This window comes from Phodopus roborovskii, unplaced genomic scaffold, assembly GCF_943737965.1.
Source record: "Phodopus roborovskii unplaced genomic scaffold, PHOROB, whole genome shotgun sequence".
Lineage (NCBI taxonomy): Eukaryota > Metazoa > Chordata > Mammalia > Rodentia > Cricetidae > Phodopus > Phodopus roborovskii.
Window position 1 is genome coordinate 26334723 of NW_026126433.1, and position 17778 is coordinate 26352500.

Here is a 17778-nt window from a genome sequence, read left to right on the forward strand (position 1 = left end):
CATGCCTGCCCCTCTTACTTCCTGCCTCTTCCAGATAGCCAGGCCCTTGGCTAAGGAAGTCACCAGGGACAGCAATTTAATTTCTCAAGTACCACTCCTTGATTTCAGTCCCCAGTGGAGAATGGTAATCAGATTGGTTAGAGGCTATGTCACGCAAGCCAAGGTCATTATCAGCACACATGAGTGAGCCGTGAGGAATAGCCACATGAGACCACACAGCCTCCCGTGGCTTATGTTACCCTCGGTTGCATCTCAGCTTCTTCTCCCTTGAGCAAGGAAACTAGGACCTGCCTAGGAAATTCTAAAGAACCAAGAAACACAAAAACAGATCTTGATTCTAAAACACCTGATAAGGAGCCACATGTTTCCATGGCTTCCTGACTACTCTGATGGAAACTCCTGTCTTCTATGCTACAGCTCTGGATGACCTGACAATTGAATCCAACTTCCTCCCATCCCACAGGCCTGCCTGAACACTGCCCACAAGGCCACTGAAGGTCTTCTTGTCTTCCTTTCTCAGAAGCTGATCCATATGCCATGTCCCAGGACTTAAGGCACAGACTCTTTCCTAATCCAGTATCTCTTAGATCTAACATTTTAGACTCTTCTCTGACATGCATTCTCCATGCTACTGAGGTAAAGAAGCTCTTTTTAAAACTCCATATATAGAACAGTGGTACTAAAACCCTAAACTCCAGTAGTTGCTTGAGCATCTTTAGAATCTTTCATTTGTCTTTTTCAGAATGTATGGTGACATCCTCAAAGAAATTTCCTTCATTCTCCCTATCCTAACTACTACTGATCAGAGTAGGTGACAGTCCTCTCCCGTGACATTTCCCCTGTAGTCTGTCTTCAGTTATCCTGGAGACTCTGGGTGCAGATATGAGAGACTCTTCAACTAAATGTTCCACCACACTTCTTGGGCCCCAAATATTTTCATATCTAGCTATCCTCTGCCAGGAGGGTTCGGGGAGATGACGGGGTTCCCCTCTTCTCCATCATCCTGGGCTGGTTCAGATACTGGCTAGCTGTCCTAGTATCAAAGGTGGGTGCAATAGGAGTGTGGCTCACGGGTTAGTGGTGCTGAAGATGAACATGGAGCTATGGGGCACCATGGCTTTGCCTGTCTCTCGCTTCTCCTTCTTCTTCTCCACCTCTTCTTCTTCCTCTTTGGTTTCTGCCTCCTTCAAGGGACTGGCTTCTCCATCAGTCTTGTTGCTAACTGCAAGCAGAAAGGGTCAAATCTTCAGAAACCTGCTGATACATATGGTTTCTGGTTTGAGTTGGGAATAGCACAGAAAGAATAGGAAGGGATGCCATGGGCGACCCTGGGAAGGTATCCTGACAGTATCAGGGGATTCCCCCACACCACATCAACTCCTTCTCCTCCTCTTATCCTCACCCTTCCCCACTTTATATACTACAGCCTTCTGTACCATAGAAACGATAACCACATTTTCTCTTTTATGGCTGAACTCTGCAGTGGAAGATTTCAAGAAACCATTAGTCTCTCTGCACTGCCTTTTGGGCTGTGCCTTCTCCAGCATGATGGAAACAGAAATGAGAATGCAATATTCATGTGAATATAGGCCCATGACTATGTTCCAGGACTGGGGGGAGGGAGATGAAGCAGCCAGAGGTCACATAGCACTGTCAAGTGGCTATTCTCTGTTTCTATGCTCAAGTCAGGGGACAGAAGGCTCTCAGTGGAGGGAAGGCTTGGGAAGCCCCTCACCCCACTCCCACTGCTCTAAGACCAAGGAATGGCACTACTCCCTACTCCGAGACTTGGGCTAAGTAGAAAGCCTTTGTGGTCCTGGCCCACAGGTGGGGTCTTCTAACAGCTAAAGGATAGCACAAACCTACAAGCCTCTACCACACACACACACACACACACACACACACACACACTACACCTGTGACAAAGGCCACACACTAGCTCTAGCTTTAGCTAGACAGATGGTCAAGCTAAAATGTTTCTCATAAAAGAGGTTCTCAAGCACTTCTTACTTAGTGAAAGTATAAAATCAGACATTAAAAATGGCTGTGGACCTGGAAGCCTGAAACCTGCCCAAGTCAACCCCAGCAAGCACTGGGTATGGGAGACTGGCTTTTAAAAGCAGATATGGCATTTCTGAGAATATGAAGTAAGACTGGAGGTGAAGCAGCCGCAGAGGGAAGGCAGATGGGAGACAAGGAGCCTGCCATGCAAGAAGAATGTGCAAAAGGAAGGGAAACGTGCTCTGATGGAGCCCCATGGCCATAGTCTGTGATCACAGGGCCGGGGCGTACAGATAGGGTAGAAAGTGGAGTAATGCAAGGATAAAGTAGGGGACACATTATAGGGCATGGCATTAATGGAGGGATGACATACATGGATAGAAATAAAAGTACATGGTTAATGCAGGGAGGAGGTTCAGGTCATCATAAGGAATGGGATTAAAGCAGGAAAGGGATTTAGGGACAGGGCAGAGATGAGATGCAAGGAAGGGACTGGGGTAGGACAGTGCAGGCATAGGGCATGGGGTTAATGTAGACATAGAATATGCAGTTGCAGTCGGGCAGGGACAGGAATAACATGAAGGGAAAGATGGGGGTAGAGCCAAGTAGCATAGTAAGTTAAGTGCTTTTCCCTGTGTTTCCTGCTAATGTTTCATAGGTTAGCATCTGCTTGAAGGAATAATTTTGATGGGGACGTGTGTCTGAGAGCTCCTAGGAGAGAGAAAATTGATAAGAATAATAGAGTCATGAAATGTTAGTGCAGGGATGGTCTCCAGGGATCATCTATCTCAGTGTTCTCACATTATACATGACACAGTGGCCTCCGGAGAGGTAGCGATTTTTCTGACACCATTAAATGAGCAGAGCAGGGGCCAGAGCTAGAAGTGCCCCCACAGGTTTCTCCCAGAAGATTGAGGAGGTCATAAGGATGCCATCGGGTGACATCAGGACATAAGTGGTTCCAGAGTCACAGGTGACTGCTCTGAGGACTCACAGGACCAAATTCTAGAGGACAGAATTAAAGTTGAGGAAACTAAGTCTGCAGGAGATCACTGCCTCACGACTGTGGAAAATGTTTTAGTCCTGCTTGGGTGTCTTTATTAGAGGAATCCCAGAGCCAGCTGCCCCCAGCTCCGGCTGGAGTTGAGGGCTAGGGTGAAAAAAAAAAAACAGACTTTGCTCACTGTGCACCACTGTTGAATCCACCAAGGGGTCAACATCGGGGATGGCAACTGTGACACTGGTGCTCTCTGTGGTAGCCTTGTCCATGTTGGCTGTCATGCAAGAGAGGTCAGGTTCACTCTGGCTAATGCCCCGGCCCACATCCAGCTGAACATCTCCAAGCAGGGCTTGCTCACTGCTGCCTTCAGCCTCCTGCTCCGTCAGAGCTGCATCCTTCCCTACTTCCAACTCGGGTTGGGGTTGGACGAGAGGAGTTTCTGCCTCATCAAGAGCTCCCATCAGTCCAGAGCCCCTGGGTACCATCAGACTGTTGGTCCTGGGAATAAAGGGCAGGAGACAGCCATGGTTTAGAAGCAGTTCTAGAATGGCTGATGCATCTGGCTAAAGGGAAAGGAGAGAGGAGGCAGAGCAGGCCTGCTGGAGAGCACACAGCATGCCTTGTCAGCATCCCCATCCACATACATAGTGGCAAACACCCCTGGGCCATACCCACTGATTCATTCCCACCCAGGACCCACTGTCTACAGAGATGCTCCAGAAGAGATCATCATTTCCATATAGATGGTGCTTTGACATCCTCTGCATCTTATAAAAGGGGAAACTGAGGCCCCCCTAGTACTTCCCTGGGATCATTTACCTCCTTAAGTCCTGGGTTCTCTCCTCTTCATGGATGGTCGGCTCCTTGCTCCTGTGGCTACCCTGAGGCTCGTGTTCTTTCTCCTCCTCAATGGACACCCCTTCATCCAGACTCCGCTCCTGGCTGGCAGACCTGCTCCGGGAGACGGAGGCAGACTCCTTGCCCTCAGTCCTGACACGGCGATGGCGGCTGCGCCTCTGGCTCTGCCTATGCCTGGCCCGGTCCTCAAAAGTCACCACTGTCTCTCCTCCCCCAGCCTCCTGCTGGGTTGGATCACAGTTTCCATGACAGGATCTGGGCAGCCAAGGTGGCTCCCGTTTGCCTAAGGACAAGGGGCTCCTCTGGTTGTCCAGGGCACTGGTCAGGCCCCCTATATCGCCCTTGAGGGAACCCCCACGGCTAATGCGCTCCTCTTCACACTTCTCAAGACCCAGGCCCAGGGCTAGGCCCTCAATGGGCCTGGGCCTCCGATAGAGGCTGGGGTGAGCATTGAGTGGGTTGAGAGGGCTCAGTGGATTGAGTGGATTGAGGGGGTTCATCGGCGGGGCCTCCTCTTTGTTGAGAGCTTCTTGGCTGGACATTTGCATGTGTCTCCTCAACTGGCTGGTGCGTTGTTCCCACACAGACATGTGGTGCCGGCGCCTCCGCTCCCTCCTGACAAAGGAGAAGGGGCGAGGGCTACAGTCAGAACCTGATAGCGGGTCAGGCTTAGAGATGGTGGCTTACAGGATCCATGAATAGGGATCGTGGGGTGAAGGAGCTGAAGGGGGGCAGCGCAAGGATCCCAGACAAGAAGCACAGAGATACAAGGAGCAGAGTGGCCACACGTGAGAAAAATTGTCAGACCAGTGCCTCTAAATCCAGGATAGGGCATTTTCCCTCCCATCCCTGCTTCTGAGGTACAATAGTAAAGGATGGATCAGCCCAGAACTGAGCCCCGCGTACCTAAGACCAGAGAGAGTGGCAGTACAAAGACTCACCCGGCCTTCCCTCCCCATTACTCTTTTGGTTGAGGGCATCAATTATGTACCCACCAATGGCCCTTCATTCAAGGTCAGAGATTCTTCTCCTTTCCCATCCCTCTCAGATTTTAGCCTGGGATAGCACGGGCTGAGATGCACCATGTTCAGCTACCAACGAAGATAATGACAGTGGCAAGCAACCCCATACGCTAACAGTGGCAGTTTCCCCTCAAAGTAAGAGGACACAGGCTTCTAAAACAACAGCTAATGAAACCCACAAAAGACGGCATTCACAGAGACCACCAGCAGTCCACGCCCAAACTACTGTTGAGCATTTCAGCTCGGAGGCCCTAATGAGTATTCACATGGCAGCAGGAACACACAAACATGGCATAGAGAACACAGGCGTGGGCTCCTCAGCTGGAAGGGCAGACACCTACTCCTTCACTCACGTGCCTGTGGGTGCACACACCCACCAACTGTTAAAGAGAGATGCACGTGGACCCACACGCACCTTCACTGAGGCCCACACAGAGATGCACACAACTGCCTCCATGAAAGGAACCCCCACCGACACTAATTACCAATGTAAGCACATGCCCACTCTCAGACCAAACACAAGAGCAAACAACACACAGCCACATACTTTAGACACACTGAGAGAAGCATACCCTGAAAGGTGCCTATGGGAATGTCTACAGATGTGCATGGAACACACACATACACACACCCCACACACCAAGGCACGCGCTGATGTTTACATTCAGTGTCGCTTTGTCCACGGCCAGGACAAAAACACATTGCCCCCATGCCCACACAGAACCACTCCCAAACACACAGACCGGTACACACATACAGGTGGCTGCTGCGCGGCTCCCACATCGACATGTGGTGTCTTCTCCTTCTGTCTCTTCTGGGAAAGAAAAACGGACAGGTTCAGTCCACCCCGACCTCTAGGACCTGTAAGCCCCACAGCCACCAGCAGATGTCCAGAGGGAAGCCAGAGTCTTTAGCATGTCCACAGGGCTTCCATGCTTCTATTTGCCCTCTGTAGATCCCTCCCTCCCCATAGAGCTCCCACAGTGACCTCTGAATCCTTGTTATGTGCAAAATATACAGATCTTGTTTCTGAAGCATACACGCAGAATCCCAGAGGCCAGACTATTTTGTGTAGGACATAGCTTCTAATGCTTAAATACCAGGCCCCACTGAGCTTACACAGCCACCCTCCTGAGTCCTATTTTGATGACAGTTGTCTCCCCTCTCCAGTCATTTCAAGGGTAACAAGGTATATTCACCCAGGTATGACTCCTTCCGGTTCGTCACTCCCATGGCAGATCCTGGCTCAATTTTATGGAACACAGAGAAAACACATGTTCTGCCATGCACACAAGTAGGGCTATCGAGCAGACCATGGCTAAGCACAGGACTGCACTCCAGAGGCCACAGAATGTCAGTGGTACCATAAATGAGAAGCCTTCAAGATTCGCTCTATTCTACTGGGTGAAACACAGAATTGCCCTTAGTCTGCTTTAAAGAAATATCACTTCTATACATGCATTGTATCCTTTCAAATACAAGTTTGAGGGATGATCAGACTGGTGGGATAGATGAGTGTGCCAGCACAGGGCCAAATCTAAGGTAGAGGGCAACTCACTTGAGAGATTCCCAGGGTGAGTTTGCTCTAGTCCTTGGGCTGGAGGACCCCATTCCAGGCCAATGAACCCTGCTGGGTCTGGGATGCAGGTAAATGATTTTCCTTTTCTGAGAAGATTCTCATCAATGCAGAACAAGTCAGGCAATTGAACTCTGCTCTCCTGCCACATCTCAAACACGTGGAAAGGAGCCTTTATACAAGGGCAGGGCCCAAGAAGCAGAGGTAGCCAATTTAAGTCTCTCTGGGGATGTCTTGGAGTAGCAGTACATCTGTGCACAAGTGCATTTCTTATGTGCACACAAGCACTCATAATGTAGACATCATTGCAGAGATGTTGTGAGTTCTTCAACAGACTACATATCCCTCAGCATTAGCAGCTTATACTATAGCAGGGCCAGTGTGTGTGCCTGTGAGTGAGTGTGTGTGTGTGTGAAGCATGGGTAGTATATAGAAATGGAAGCATACACTCTAGACAGGCAACATGCATGCTCACTGGGAGAAGCATATCATATCAACTACTTGAAAATTCTCAAGTATTCAAATACCAGCCCTCTACAAGCATGTGTAAGTGAGTATACGAGAGGGCTCTCTCCCTCTCCTTCATACACACACACAGTTTTACTTTCTGTCTCTCTAACACAACACTTTTTCACACACATACACAAACTTTCTATCTCTATTATGCACACAGTGTCTCACATACTTATGCATACTTTCTCCTACACACTTACACACACACACACACACACACACACACACACACACACACACCACTCCAAGCAAAAGAGAAACTAATCTTTGTCATACAGCCTGACACTTGACTTTACTTCATGTAGGTATTATTCCAAATTTGCAGTTATATTCTAAAACCACACAGAAGTAGCCACTAACTCCAACTCATATGCACATGATCTGTGTATGCCCCACAGTAGCTGTGTGAAGTGAAAGAGCAGGAATCCTCCTTCCCATTCCAAACATGGGCAAACAGAGGCTCTGGAGTGCTAAGGGGTTCTCTTTAAGGCCACAGAGCATGCTATTGACAACTAGGACTACCAATGGGAAACCTGGGTTTGTGCTAATAATGCTATTTCCATGGTTATCCATGGCAGCCACATCTGCTTACCAGAAATCAGTTGCTGGGATGCACATCTGAGCAAGGCACACATCCCCTGAGATCATCCCTAGCAGCAGTACACACTATGTGGCATATGGACAGCAATCAAAGCCCTAGTGTCATCTTACTGTGGATGTTTGCAGTTCCTATTTTACCTTCATTCTGCACTGGTGTTCACTGCTCAAGTCTCACAGCCCTGGGCCTACCCACATTTCATTCATTCTTCTATTCCATAAATAGTTTCTACTCTGGGCCAATCATCACTCCCAATCACATCCCTCCAAACCCTCTTCTCCCCCAAGCTTCCTCATCTCAGTAAATAGAACCACCTACTCCCAGTGGCAGCAAGTCCTATCCATCTGCATCTCTGGATACCTGTGTGTATGTGACTTTAGCCAAAATTTACTCAAAACCAGGGAATAGTCTGAAGAGGAAAAACTTGTTTGATATTCCCCAATCAACCTTTAATTATTTGTTTTTCCCAGACTCACAGATAAGGGACTTGGAGGGCAAGCCCTCGAAGCTTTGGGAAGCAAATGCAAACCAGCAGTGACATTGATAAAGTAGGCACTACATAGAATGGGAGGCATCCCAATGGGTGATGTAGAGGCTGCTCAGAAATTCCTCCCTCCCAATAATACTGGGCCATCAAGAACTCTTATCTTGCTGACTTTAAGTAATGGTTGATGGGGTCCAGTAGCTCAGGATATATGTTTACTTCTCGATGGGTTACCACTGTCCCCACAGCTATGACAGGACCCCTCATACAGGCCTCTTGCATGCCTTGATTATCATCAGGAACTCTGTGTTTCTCTTCTACTGCCCCCCTTTAATGTGCAGAGGCCAGACCTGTGCAGGATCATACTGAGTCCCCAAGTTCTCCCATGGAGGACAGGCTCAGGCTGGACCCTGGGAGAGTGATCTTAGCTATTCTCTATATCAACCTCCCATTCTCGAATCTATCCCATATGGACACTGTTTCTACCAAGATACTAGAAAAAAAGCCACTAAAATAGTTTCTGTTTTGCCAAATCCCTTCTCTGTCCCTTCTCTGTCCCCATGGGAGGGGTTAGTCCTTCAAAAGCATGCAGTGCCTCTGCACTCTGATATGTGCTTCTAGAACACCATGCCTTCTATCCCTCCCTTGTCCCCTGGGTGTGCTCCTTTGCCTCATTCCCCAGGTTCTCCTCTGCCAGGGAAGAACATGCTCAGCCTCTGTCCTCAGCTCCACTCTTCCCCTGCCTGTCCCTGCTCTTCCTGGGTCATCTCACCCACACTGATGGCTTAAATACCATCTAAATGCAAATGACTTCCCCCAAATCTTTATTTTAATCCCAACTTCTCTTCTACGCTCCAGATGCTTGTAACCAATAGCCTATTCACACACTCGGATGCCTTAGAAAACATCTCATATTCAATGTAGCCAAAATGAACTCTGGATTTCTGTTATCTCTGAGGTACCAAAAAATGCCCCCACCCTCTGAGCCACTGTTTGGGTTCCAAAACTATAAAACTTCTTCTCTCTCTCTCTCCTTTTTATCCACCTTTAGCCATACTGAATTTAATCCATGAATGAATCTCATTGGCTCACCTTCAAAAATATAGACTGAGTAGTCATCTCCTCTGTGTCTACTTTCCTCGTTTAACTAATCATCACCCACTCTACGCTAACAGCCAGCTGTATCTCACTGCTTCCATGCTGGGCCCCCACAATCAATTTCCCATGGGGCAGAGTGATATTTTAAAGTGAAATCCATAGGATGAATCATTCTTCCATGTTAAGTATTCCCATGATTTCAACTTGAATAAATGCTGAGTCCTTCACCTGGGGGTTAGGACCTCTACACTGGCTGGTGCCAATTTCACCAGCCTCAGTATTGTCTATCCCTCTGGGTCTCTAAAGCATATTGGATCTTGCTGAGGGATGCTTCCTTAATACAGCTACCTTCTGCATGTTTAGGTTTCTATTGACACAGAGGGTCCCTCTTGGATTTATTTGAGTGGTGCCCTCCCCACTATTCTCATTACCTACCCTATAACAGTGTATTATGTGCTATGAACAGTTCATGGAACAGAGGAGGTGCCTTCCTACAACTGATTATTGTAGGCATTGATGAATTAGATTTAGCCCCAGAAGCCCAGGGTCAGTGTTTGGATGGCCTACTCACTCAATAGAAGGCATGTTGGGTGCAGACATCGGGCTAACCTCCTTTGCCTTCTGTAGTGCGTGTTTCTGGTTGAAGGCTTCTTCCTCCTCTTGCTCATCCTAGATACAAAGCAGGGATAGTTTACTTAGAATTGTCCAACAAAGAGCAGCTTCCTTTGACCCTCCCCAGGAGCTCTGAATCCCAAGCAAGATGATGTAAGCAAAAGGAAGTATTAAACCATGTATGGCATTTAGGTTCCTAGGCAGAGATCTCAATTTTTCACCTATAATTGGAAAGGCATCTCTCTCTCTCTATCTCTCTCTCTCTCTCTCTCTCTCTCTCTCTGTGTGTGTGTGTGTGTGTGATGTATGCATTTTCCCATGAAAGCCAGAAAAGGGCATTGCATTCCTCTGAAACTGGAGTTACAAGCAGTTGTAAGGCACTCCATGAGGTGCTTACAGCTGAAGTTGGGCTATAGAAGAGTAGCAGACACTTTTCATTGCAGAGCTATCTCTCCTGTATCATCTTGATTGAAGTGATGACACCAAGGAAATAAGCCCAGGTCATTGACAGAGCTATTATAATATACATATCTTCCTAGCATGCTATGGTTCCCATCCACAGTATTTCATTTGAATTTTGCTGTAATACAGTGACAAAGATAGGCAGATATGTCTTTCTCGTTTTACATCTGAGAAAACTGGTATTAATGGAGATCAGTACTTTCACCAAAGCTAAACTAGTCAGTAATGGAAAGATGTAGGATTCAAACCCAGTTTTTCACATAGCATTCATATTTTCCTTCCCATATTATAGAGATGAGGGTTTTAAGAGATGTGGGACAAGTAGGCAACACATCATAGATCCAGTGGGAAAAGTTAGGTAAACTGTGTATCTTCCTAAAACCAAGTTTTCATTGTATGGCAAGAATTTTCACCCATTTCATGGTCTATCCCATTGCAATGAATGCTGTTTCTTCCCTGAGAATGTAGAATTCCATGAAAGAATGAATATCTCTTTGAGAATGGCAATATCTGATTTCATAGAAATTTTTCTAGAAATGACCATGAACAATAAAGTACCCTAGTGGTCATAGTGCAGGAGCCATGATGCCCCTGACCACTCTCACACCCAAGCCCTTGATTATTTGGTCACATAGTTGAGGTCATACTGATACAGGTTGTAGTAGCAGAGAAAGAGCTTAAAATCTAGAGTTCTACTATTTTCCTTGGTTCTACATTCTGAAATTTTGAGAAGGACCCATGCAAGGGCTCTTGGAGTTATGCTGATATTTTCTATATCACACAAGAGACCCATGCTGAACAAACTCAGCAAACTCAGTGGAAGCAAAGCAGGCTTCCTGCATGGGTGTGTGACTCTCCAACTACCTAAAAGCTTCCAGAAGACAACTCTCTTAAAGATAATGCTTACCTTGGTCAATTCCTGGGCATTGGCCAGATTGTCCACAGCAATGGCCAAGAATACATTCAGCAGTGTGTCTGTGGGTATAGGTTAAGGATGAACAGGCAAGAAAAAGCAAAAGGCGTTAGCAAGTCTGAGATGGCCCCTCCAGGACTTTTCTGTCTGAGCACTGGAAGCAGCAGCCAAGGGCCACAAGAGAGGAAAGTGGGTTATTATGTCTTCCCTCTTTCCACACATTGCCTCTTTACATAGAACAAGAAACAATTCCTGAATCAAACCACTTGAAAGGGCAAATATGGTGAGGAAATTTTCAGATAGCAATGGCCTCAATGACTAGCAACAGGAACAAAAGGACCATTGAACAAGATGTGCAGGGATCTAAATACCAGTGTTCACCATTCCCTTCAAGAAGGCTGGGATCTTACTTAGACTAAAACTTTCTATAATGGGGTACTGACTTCTCTCATTCTTGTTAGCGTCCCAGAGAGCTTCCGGATTCATTTGGCAAATGTCACAGGATGGACATGATTTGTCCTGAAATCCTCTTCTATTACATATACGTTAACTCCTAAGGTCCCAACATCTGTGTTTGGGAGCCATATGTTGTAGAACATGAAACTAATTCTAGCATAAAAGGATGGTTCTAGCTACCTACAGAACAATGGGAAAATCAAGAGGCTGCCATTGTGGCAAACTGGCCTTCCTTTCCTGTGACTTATCAGGTAGCTGCTTCTTAGGCATTCCTCACATTTAGTTTATAGTCTGTTCCAACCACTAGAAGGCCTCAGGATAAAAGCTGAAAAGAGCATATCTTCTGTGTGAAGCTATTATGTAAAAATGCAGCTGCTTCAGAATGCCCCCACTGTGCTCTACAATCCAATTCAAGGTGAGTCTCACTCCCCCAGGTACCTCAGAGTTATACAAATATTCACAGTTTATAAGATACATTTAATAATCATTTCATTCAGTGCTTACAATTAGTAAAAGAGACATCATTATCTTCTTTTGAAATGTGGAAACAAAATCTCTTAGAGAGCGAATGACTTTTCTGAAGACCACACATCCAGTTAACAAGGAGTGTCCTGGGGATTCAAACCTCAATCTTCCTGCTCTGGATTTTTTTGATCAGTGTCTTAGTCTTGTTCCTGTTGCTGTAATCAAATACCCCTCAAAATATGGGGTGTATTTTATCTCCCTGTGCTAGGTTACAGACCATCATAACAGAGTAGTGAAAGCAGCAATAGCTTGACATACGCTTTAACCCATCGCTCTCTGCATTTGACTATGTGCTATGACTAATTGCTCCAAGTCTCTGTTGAATGTGTTGGCTTCCTCTAATGATGGACCACATCCTGGAACTGTGAGCTACAGTAACCCTTTCTACTTCTAAGTTGATTTTTGTTGAGGTATTTCCTCTCCCCCAGCAACAGAATTAAAACATGAGGTATAAGATTTGGAGTTATAGAATTTCACTGTTAGTCTTCCTTTATATGTTTGTATTGACTTGATATGATCTAGTACTTTCTTTTGTCTTATAAGGTAAGGACTAGGTGACACAGTGTCTATATAGCAAAATTTCACACACAGTAACTACTAATACTTAATGGTATCAGTGCTAATTTTGATATTTATATTTATGCTGAAATTTTATGACATGGTAAGCTCTGCTGTTTATAACTATGTAATTGATTCACTAGTATTATGATCTTCCTACTATTTCAGTATACAATGATCTCTGACCTCACACATTTTTACAGACCTTATAGTATCCCCAACCATTTAACATATTAGCATTACATGGTTTTATTTTGTATGGCAGATTTAGGCAATTGCATTTTTAATGCTTGTATTCTTCACAGAATTAGTACACAAATTCCTTGAGATGAAAATCTTGTTTCCTTTAGTATGAGCAAGCATTGCCTGTGGCTTCTGCCCTTGCCTATCCAAAGCCAGCCAGCCTGCCTGCCTGCCTGCCTGCCTGCCTGCCTGCCTGCCTGCCTGCCTGCCTACCTACCACCATCACTATACTACCCTTCCCCCAACACCACCACCATCACCACCACCATCATCATCACTACCACCACCACCTCCACCACCACCACCATCCCACCCCCATCATCTCCTCAAATGCTGGTACTGGGAAGTGGCCAGACTTCAGAAGAACACTGTAGGAGGATACAGTTTCCAAACAAGGTGAGCACAATAAAGTAGATGGCAGACCACATGCCTGAGCTGACCCCACCCTGGGAGCGGATGCCATTATACATCACCTCATTCCAATCTTCTCCTGTCAGGATCTATGTGGAGCAAACAAAAGGCAGGTTAAGACTCTGGGTTGGGGTCAATGTGAAGGGCAAGATATCAGGGATGGATATTTTCCATCTATTCCCCCTGGGATGGGGAAAAGGCCATTTCTATAAGTAATCCTATTTTTATATGGAAGAGAATTACAGACATTCAACATGAAAAGAGAACAAGAAGAAATACTTCTGCTCATCATATTTCAGAGTCCCTCCCACTTCCGGGTTTGCCAGGCATTGTGGGAATCACATGGATCTAGTGGTCTGATCATTACCTGATTGTTCCCTGGGGTGACAACACATTGTTCCCAAGAAAGTAGCATTATTGGACAAGCCTCAGTGGTTCTAGTTTGGAAGTTGGGTTATACTTCAGCCTCAGAGTCTGCCTAAGCAATATTTTTCTTCAGGTGTAAAATTCTAAAATACTATTGATGTTGAGTTTTCCTTATGGCTTGAAAAAAGTTTTGCTTTGTTTTTAATTGTTTCTATTATTTTGAGATGGCATGGGAAAGATATCCCATTAACTCAGTAAACTGAATACAGATCAGAAATGCTCCAGAGTTCAGGCAAATCACAAATGTGACTTGTGACTTAATGTCCCAGACTTGATGTCTTGCAGATTCACAGGTGTGGGGAGAAGGACAACTAGGTCATAGAACTCTTTTGCTGGTGGTAACAGGCACACAGGAATTTAAGGGGTTGTTGTAATGATTTCTCAAACAGGAGGAATAATGCTCTCTTCTCAAAACAGGAGCCCTAATGCTCAAGACACTGCCTTCTAACACTGCATGGTCTATGGGCCCCCATGTTGCTCTTCTGAGCTATCAGCTGCCATCATACCTGGAACACTGTCATGATAGCTGCAGGAAAGGTGTCAAAATTAGCCGAAGGAGTCCCATCATTAAAGTTAAACCTAAAAAGGAAATTCAGAGAGAATAAAAATATCATTTACCAAGTTTCCCAGAACCATATTGCAGTTTCATCTCTCCCCACCCATTGCTCTCCCTCCTTCGTGTTATATGAAGATGGTGACCCCTATTTTTGGGGGGAAAAAAGATGAGCTTTAAAAGACATAAGTCATAAGACAGAGTTTAGGCTGGACAACAATTAAGAGGATCCATGCTGATCAACTCATGGAAAGCTTTGAAAGGACAGGTTTGAAAGAGACATTTGTTGTTCATGTGCATCCACAGACTATTCAGACAAAGAGCAAACAAGATGCTAACAAACCAAATAAATCACCTTGGTTCAGCCAGGCCTGAGACTAATCAATGCTTCCTTTAGATGAAAAGACCCCCCTGGCCCTTACCTGCCTCCAAAGAGCTGCATTCCTAGGAGAGCAAAGACAACGATGAAGAGGAAAAGGAGGAAGAGCAAGCTGATGATTGACTTCATGGAGCTCATCAAGGAGACAACCAGATTTCGGAGGGATGCCCAATACCTGTGAAACCCAGACAAGGTTACAGCTGTTGACACACTATCAAGTCATCCCCAAGGCCAGCTTGGCATCTGCCTACAAGTCTAAGATAAACTGGCTTTGTGTTTCTGTGAAGGTGATAGCAGCATGATCCTCCCCTGGAAAATGTGTTGTTCAATATTTTGTCACTGACGGTTTTCTAGTTTTGTCTTTAGAGAAGGGAAATCTGAACAATGTGAGAGATGGAGTAGGAAGGGGGAAGCAAGGAAGGGAAGTGAGTAAAAGTTCTCAAAGGTGGTGTCAACACTTACTTGGTTATTTTAAATATCCTTAAGAGCCGGAGAGCTCGTAAGACACTGATTCCAAAAGATGTACCAGGTCTGAAGATTGCCCAGACCACCTCAAAGATGCTGCCCACTGTGACCTAAGAGACAAACCCAGACACAGTTGAGAAGAGGGAGAAAGAAGAAGGAAGCATCTTTGTACTTAGTATGTTATCATCAGCTCTCGTTGGGCTCTGGTGAAATTGAGACTCTCCCTCTCCAGCCATCCCTAACCTTAATCAAACTGTGTACTTGAGAAGCTACCAAAGAAAAACAATATTGTGACACCCCCTCCACACACCGTTTCCCTTTGCCTTTCTCACTGGGTATTGGTTTACTGACTTGGCCTTCACAAAATTTCAATATATACTCAGTGCAATTGCACAAATTTGATAGCAATGGATGTTCTGGCTTCACATTACCTTATATACACAGACAAAGAAATGGTACCCAAATCATAGAAACCAGTTTGAGTTATTCAAGGTTGTGTTCCAATATCAAAATATCAGAAAGGGCCAACATTCTCTCATCATTCTAGACCATAGCATGCCTGAGAATATTTTAGTGCTCTTGTGTTAAATATCTTTCAAAGAGAAGAATGGGGTCCTGTATAATCCTCAGTGTAACAGTATCTTTGTTGACACAGGGTCTGATTGCTATCCGAAGTCACAATTGAGATTAACATTTCAAGATTGTTGTTGTTTATAGGAAATGGAAAAAAATCCAGGGCCTTCTTTGCACATGCTAGGCAAGTGTTCTATCAACACCACAGCTTCAACTTCTGCTTTTTTTGGAATTATTTATAAGTGTAGGTTATGTGTGAGTGCAGGTGACACAGAGGCCAGAATTATAGGGTCCCCTGGAGCTAGAGTTACAAGTGGCTGAGAGCTACCTGACACATGTGCAAGACACCTTATTGGAGTAAGCATCCTTAGCCATCTCTCCACCACCCCCTACATTTTGCTTTCTGAAACAGGGGTTCACTAGATAGCTCAGGCAACCCTGTAATATACTACATAGCCCAGGATGATCTCAAACTTGTGATTCTTTAGCTTCAGCATCCAGAGTTTTGGGGCATGCCACTATGGCTGGCTCTGAGTTACTTTGTGATTATACATTTATAGAATGTTGACTATGTTGTAGACATTGTTCTGGGAGAAATAATGAAAATGAGTCTTCAAAGCAGTGCTGAAAAATATATGTTTGAGAAAATCAAGGTTAAAATGATCTCTCACTAGCTATTATCCCTGAAAATTGCCTGCACTCAGAACCGTATGTTCTTGGTAAAAATGTAGATGGGCAAGTGCTCAGAATCTTTGTGTGGAGCTTTGGCAGAAAAGAGAATGGGTTTGGCAGAAAGAGAGGTGGCTTAGAAATCTAAGGTCCTGATTCTCTATTCCAATGTAAATCAGGTGTATGAACTGAGCACTGCAGTGTCTGTCACCTTATGTGTAGAGGACAGGTTAATGTCTAATACCTCATATCTTGTATAGGACTCCTGTATGAACTGCTGGAAGTAAATGTGCATGAATGCACCTTGAACTCTACCAACAAGACACACACCTAAATATTATATGAAAAGTAAACAGCTAGATGGAATGTTCTGCATGGAGTGATGCTAATACCAGAGTGTGTGAGTTCATATGAGGGCATACCTAGACAATTATTTTCATTTTCAACTGAAGGAGAAAATAAACAAATACATAGCCTCTTTCTTATAAAGCCACCTCTAGAATTAAGTCCTTTGTCCTCTCTCAGAGTTCACCCAAGATAATAAGTGGTTCAAAATTCTGGCTATGGGTAGCTTTGTAAAATCTCATTGAGCTATATAGTTGAATGTACACTCTTTAGTATATGTGTTATACATCAATAAAAACATTAAGACTGAAAGAGGTTTAAAAAAAAAAAAACCAAATTCTTGCCCAGCAGGATTCATTCACTTCCCTTTATCTCATCATACCATACTACCATACTCCTTTTATGATTCCTGACTTAAATGGCTCATGTCGAGTGACAGATCAAGTTGCTTATCTAAAACCATGGCCAGTCAACATGAAACAGGAGGACAAGCAGGCTTCCGAGGACTTACCCCAAAATCAAAGCAGTTGAATGAAGAGTGAAAATAAAGGCGTGGCCCCATGCCATACATCTTCAGGGACATCTCCAATAGGAAAAGTCCCAGAAACAAAAATTCTGCATAGTCTGAAAGTAGTAAAAGTACAAATGTTTGATCCATAGATGGCATGAAGTCTTTCTCCCTCTAACTAATACACACCCCTTATAGAGCAGCTCCAGATCTCCTGGGGAAGAAGTCAGCACTGGGTACAAAGCCTAAATTCAGAGCACTCCGAGCTGGGATGAGCCCCTGGCCCAACCAATAGTTACCCTTTATCAATAGGAGGGTGATTATCATTGGCCCTCAAGTAGAGGGTGGCCCTCAGAGAAGAAAGGTCTCTGCTGTGGCTTGACTAAAGAAGCTAGGTATCCTTATCTATGCATTTATACATAACAGTCCCCTGGCCATCCATGACACCCAGAGATAGTCATGTTCAGATTAGATTTATATATTCCTATTTTGATTCATTTGATGTATCCATTGTTCCCAGGACTTTCTCC

General features: G+C 45.1%; 1 protein-coding gene across 1 annotated transcript in view; it reads right to left on the minus strand.

Moving 5' to 3' along the window:
- The window catches only part of Cacna1e (calcium voltage-gated channel subunit alpha1 E), a 452501-nt gene that overhangs the window by 58311 nt on the left and 376412 nt on the right, over positions 1 to 17778 (minus strand). Inside the window, exons 14-24 of the mRNA XM_051186002.1 lie at positions 17252 to 17364; positions 15151 to 15263; positions 14732 to 14863; positions 14263 to 14335; positions 13302 to 13419; positions 11132 to 11199; positions 9722 to 9819; positions 5639 to 5695; positions 3821 to 4474; positions 3186 to 3499; positions 1072 to 1222 (exon numbers count right to left, since the gene is read on the minus strand). Coding sequence (XP_051041959.1) covers positions 1072 to 1222; positions 3186 to 3499; positions 3821 to 4474; positions 5639 to 5695; positions 9722 to 9819; positions 11132 to 11199; positions 13302 to 13419; positions 14263 to 14335; positions 14732 to 14863; positions 15151 to 15263; positions 17252 to 17364 — 1891 coding nt within the window. The remainder of the gene's footprint in view (positions 1 to 1071; positions 1223 to 3185; positions 3500 to 3820; positions 4475 to 5638; positions 5696 to 9721; positions 9820 to 11131; positions 11200 to 13301; positions 13420 to 14262; positions 14336 to 14731; positions 14864 to 15150; positions 15264 to 17251; positions 17365 to 17778) is intronic.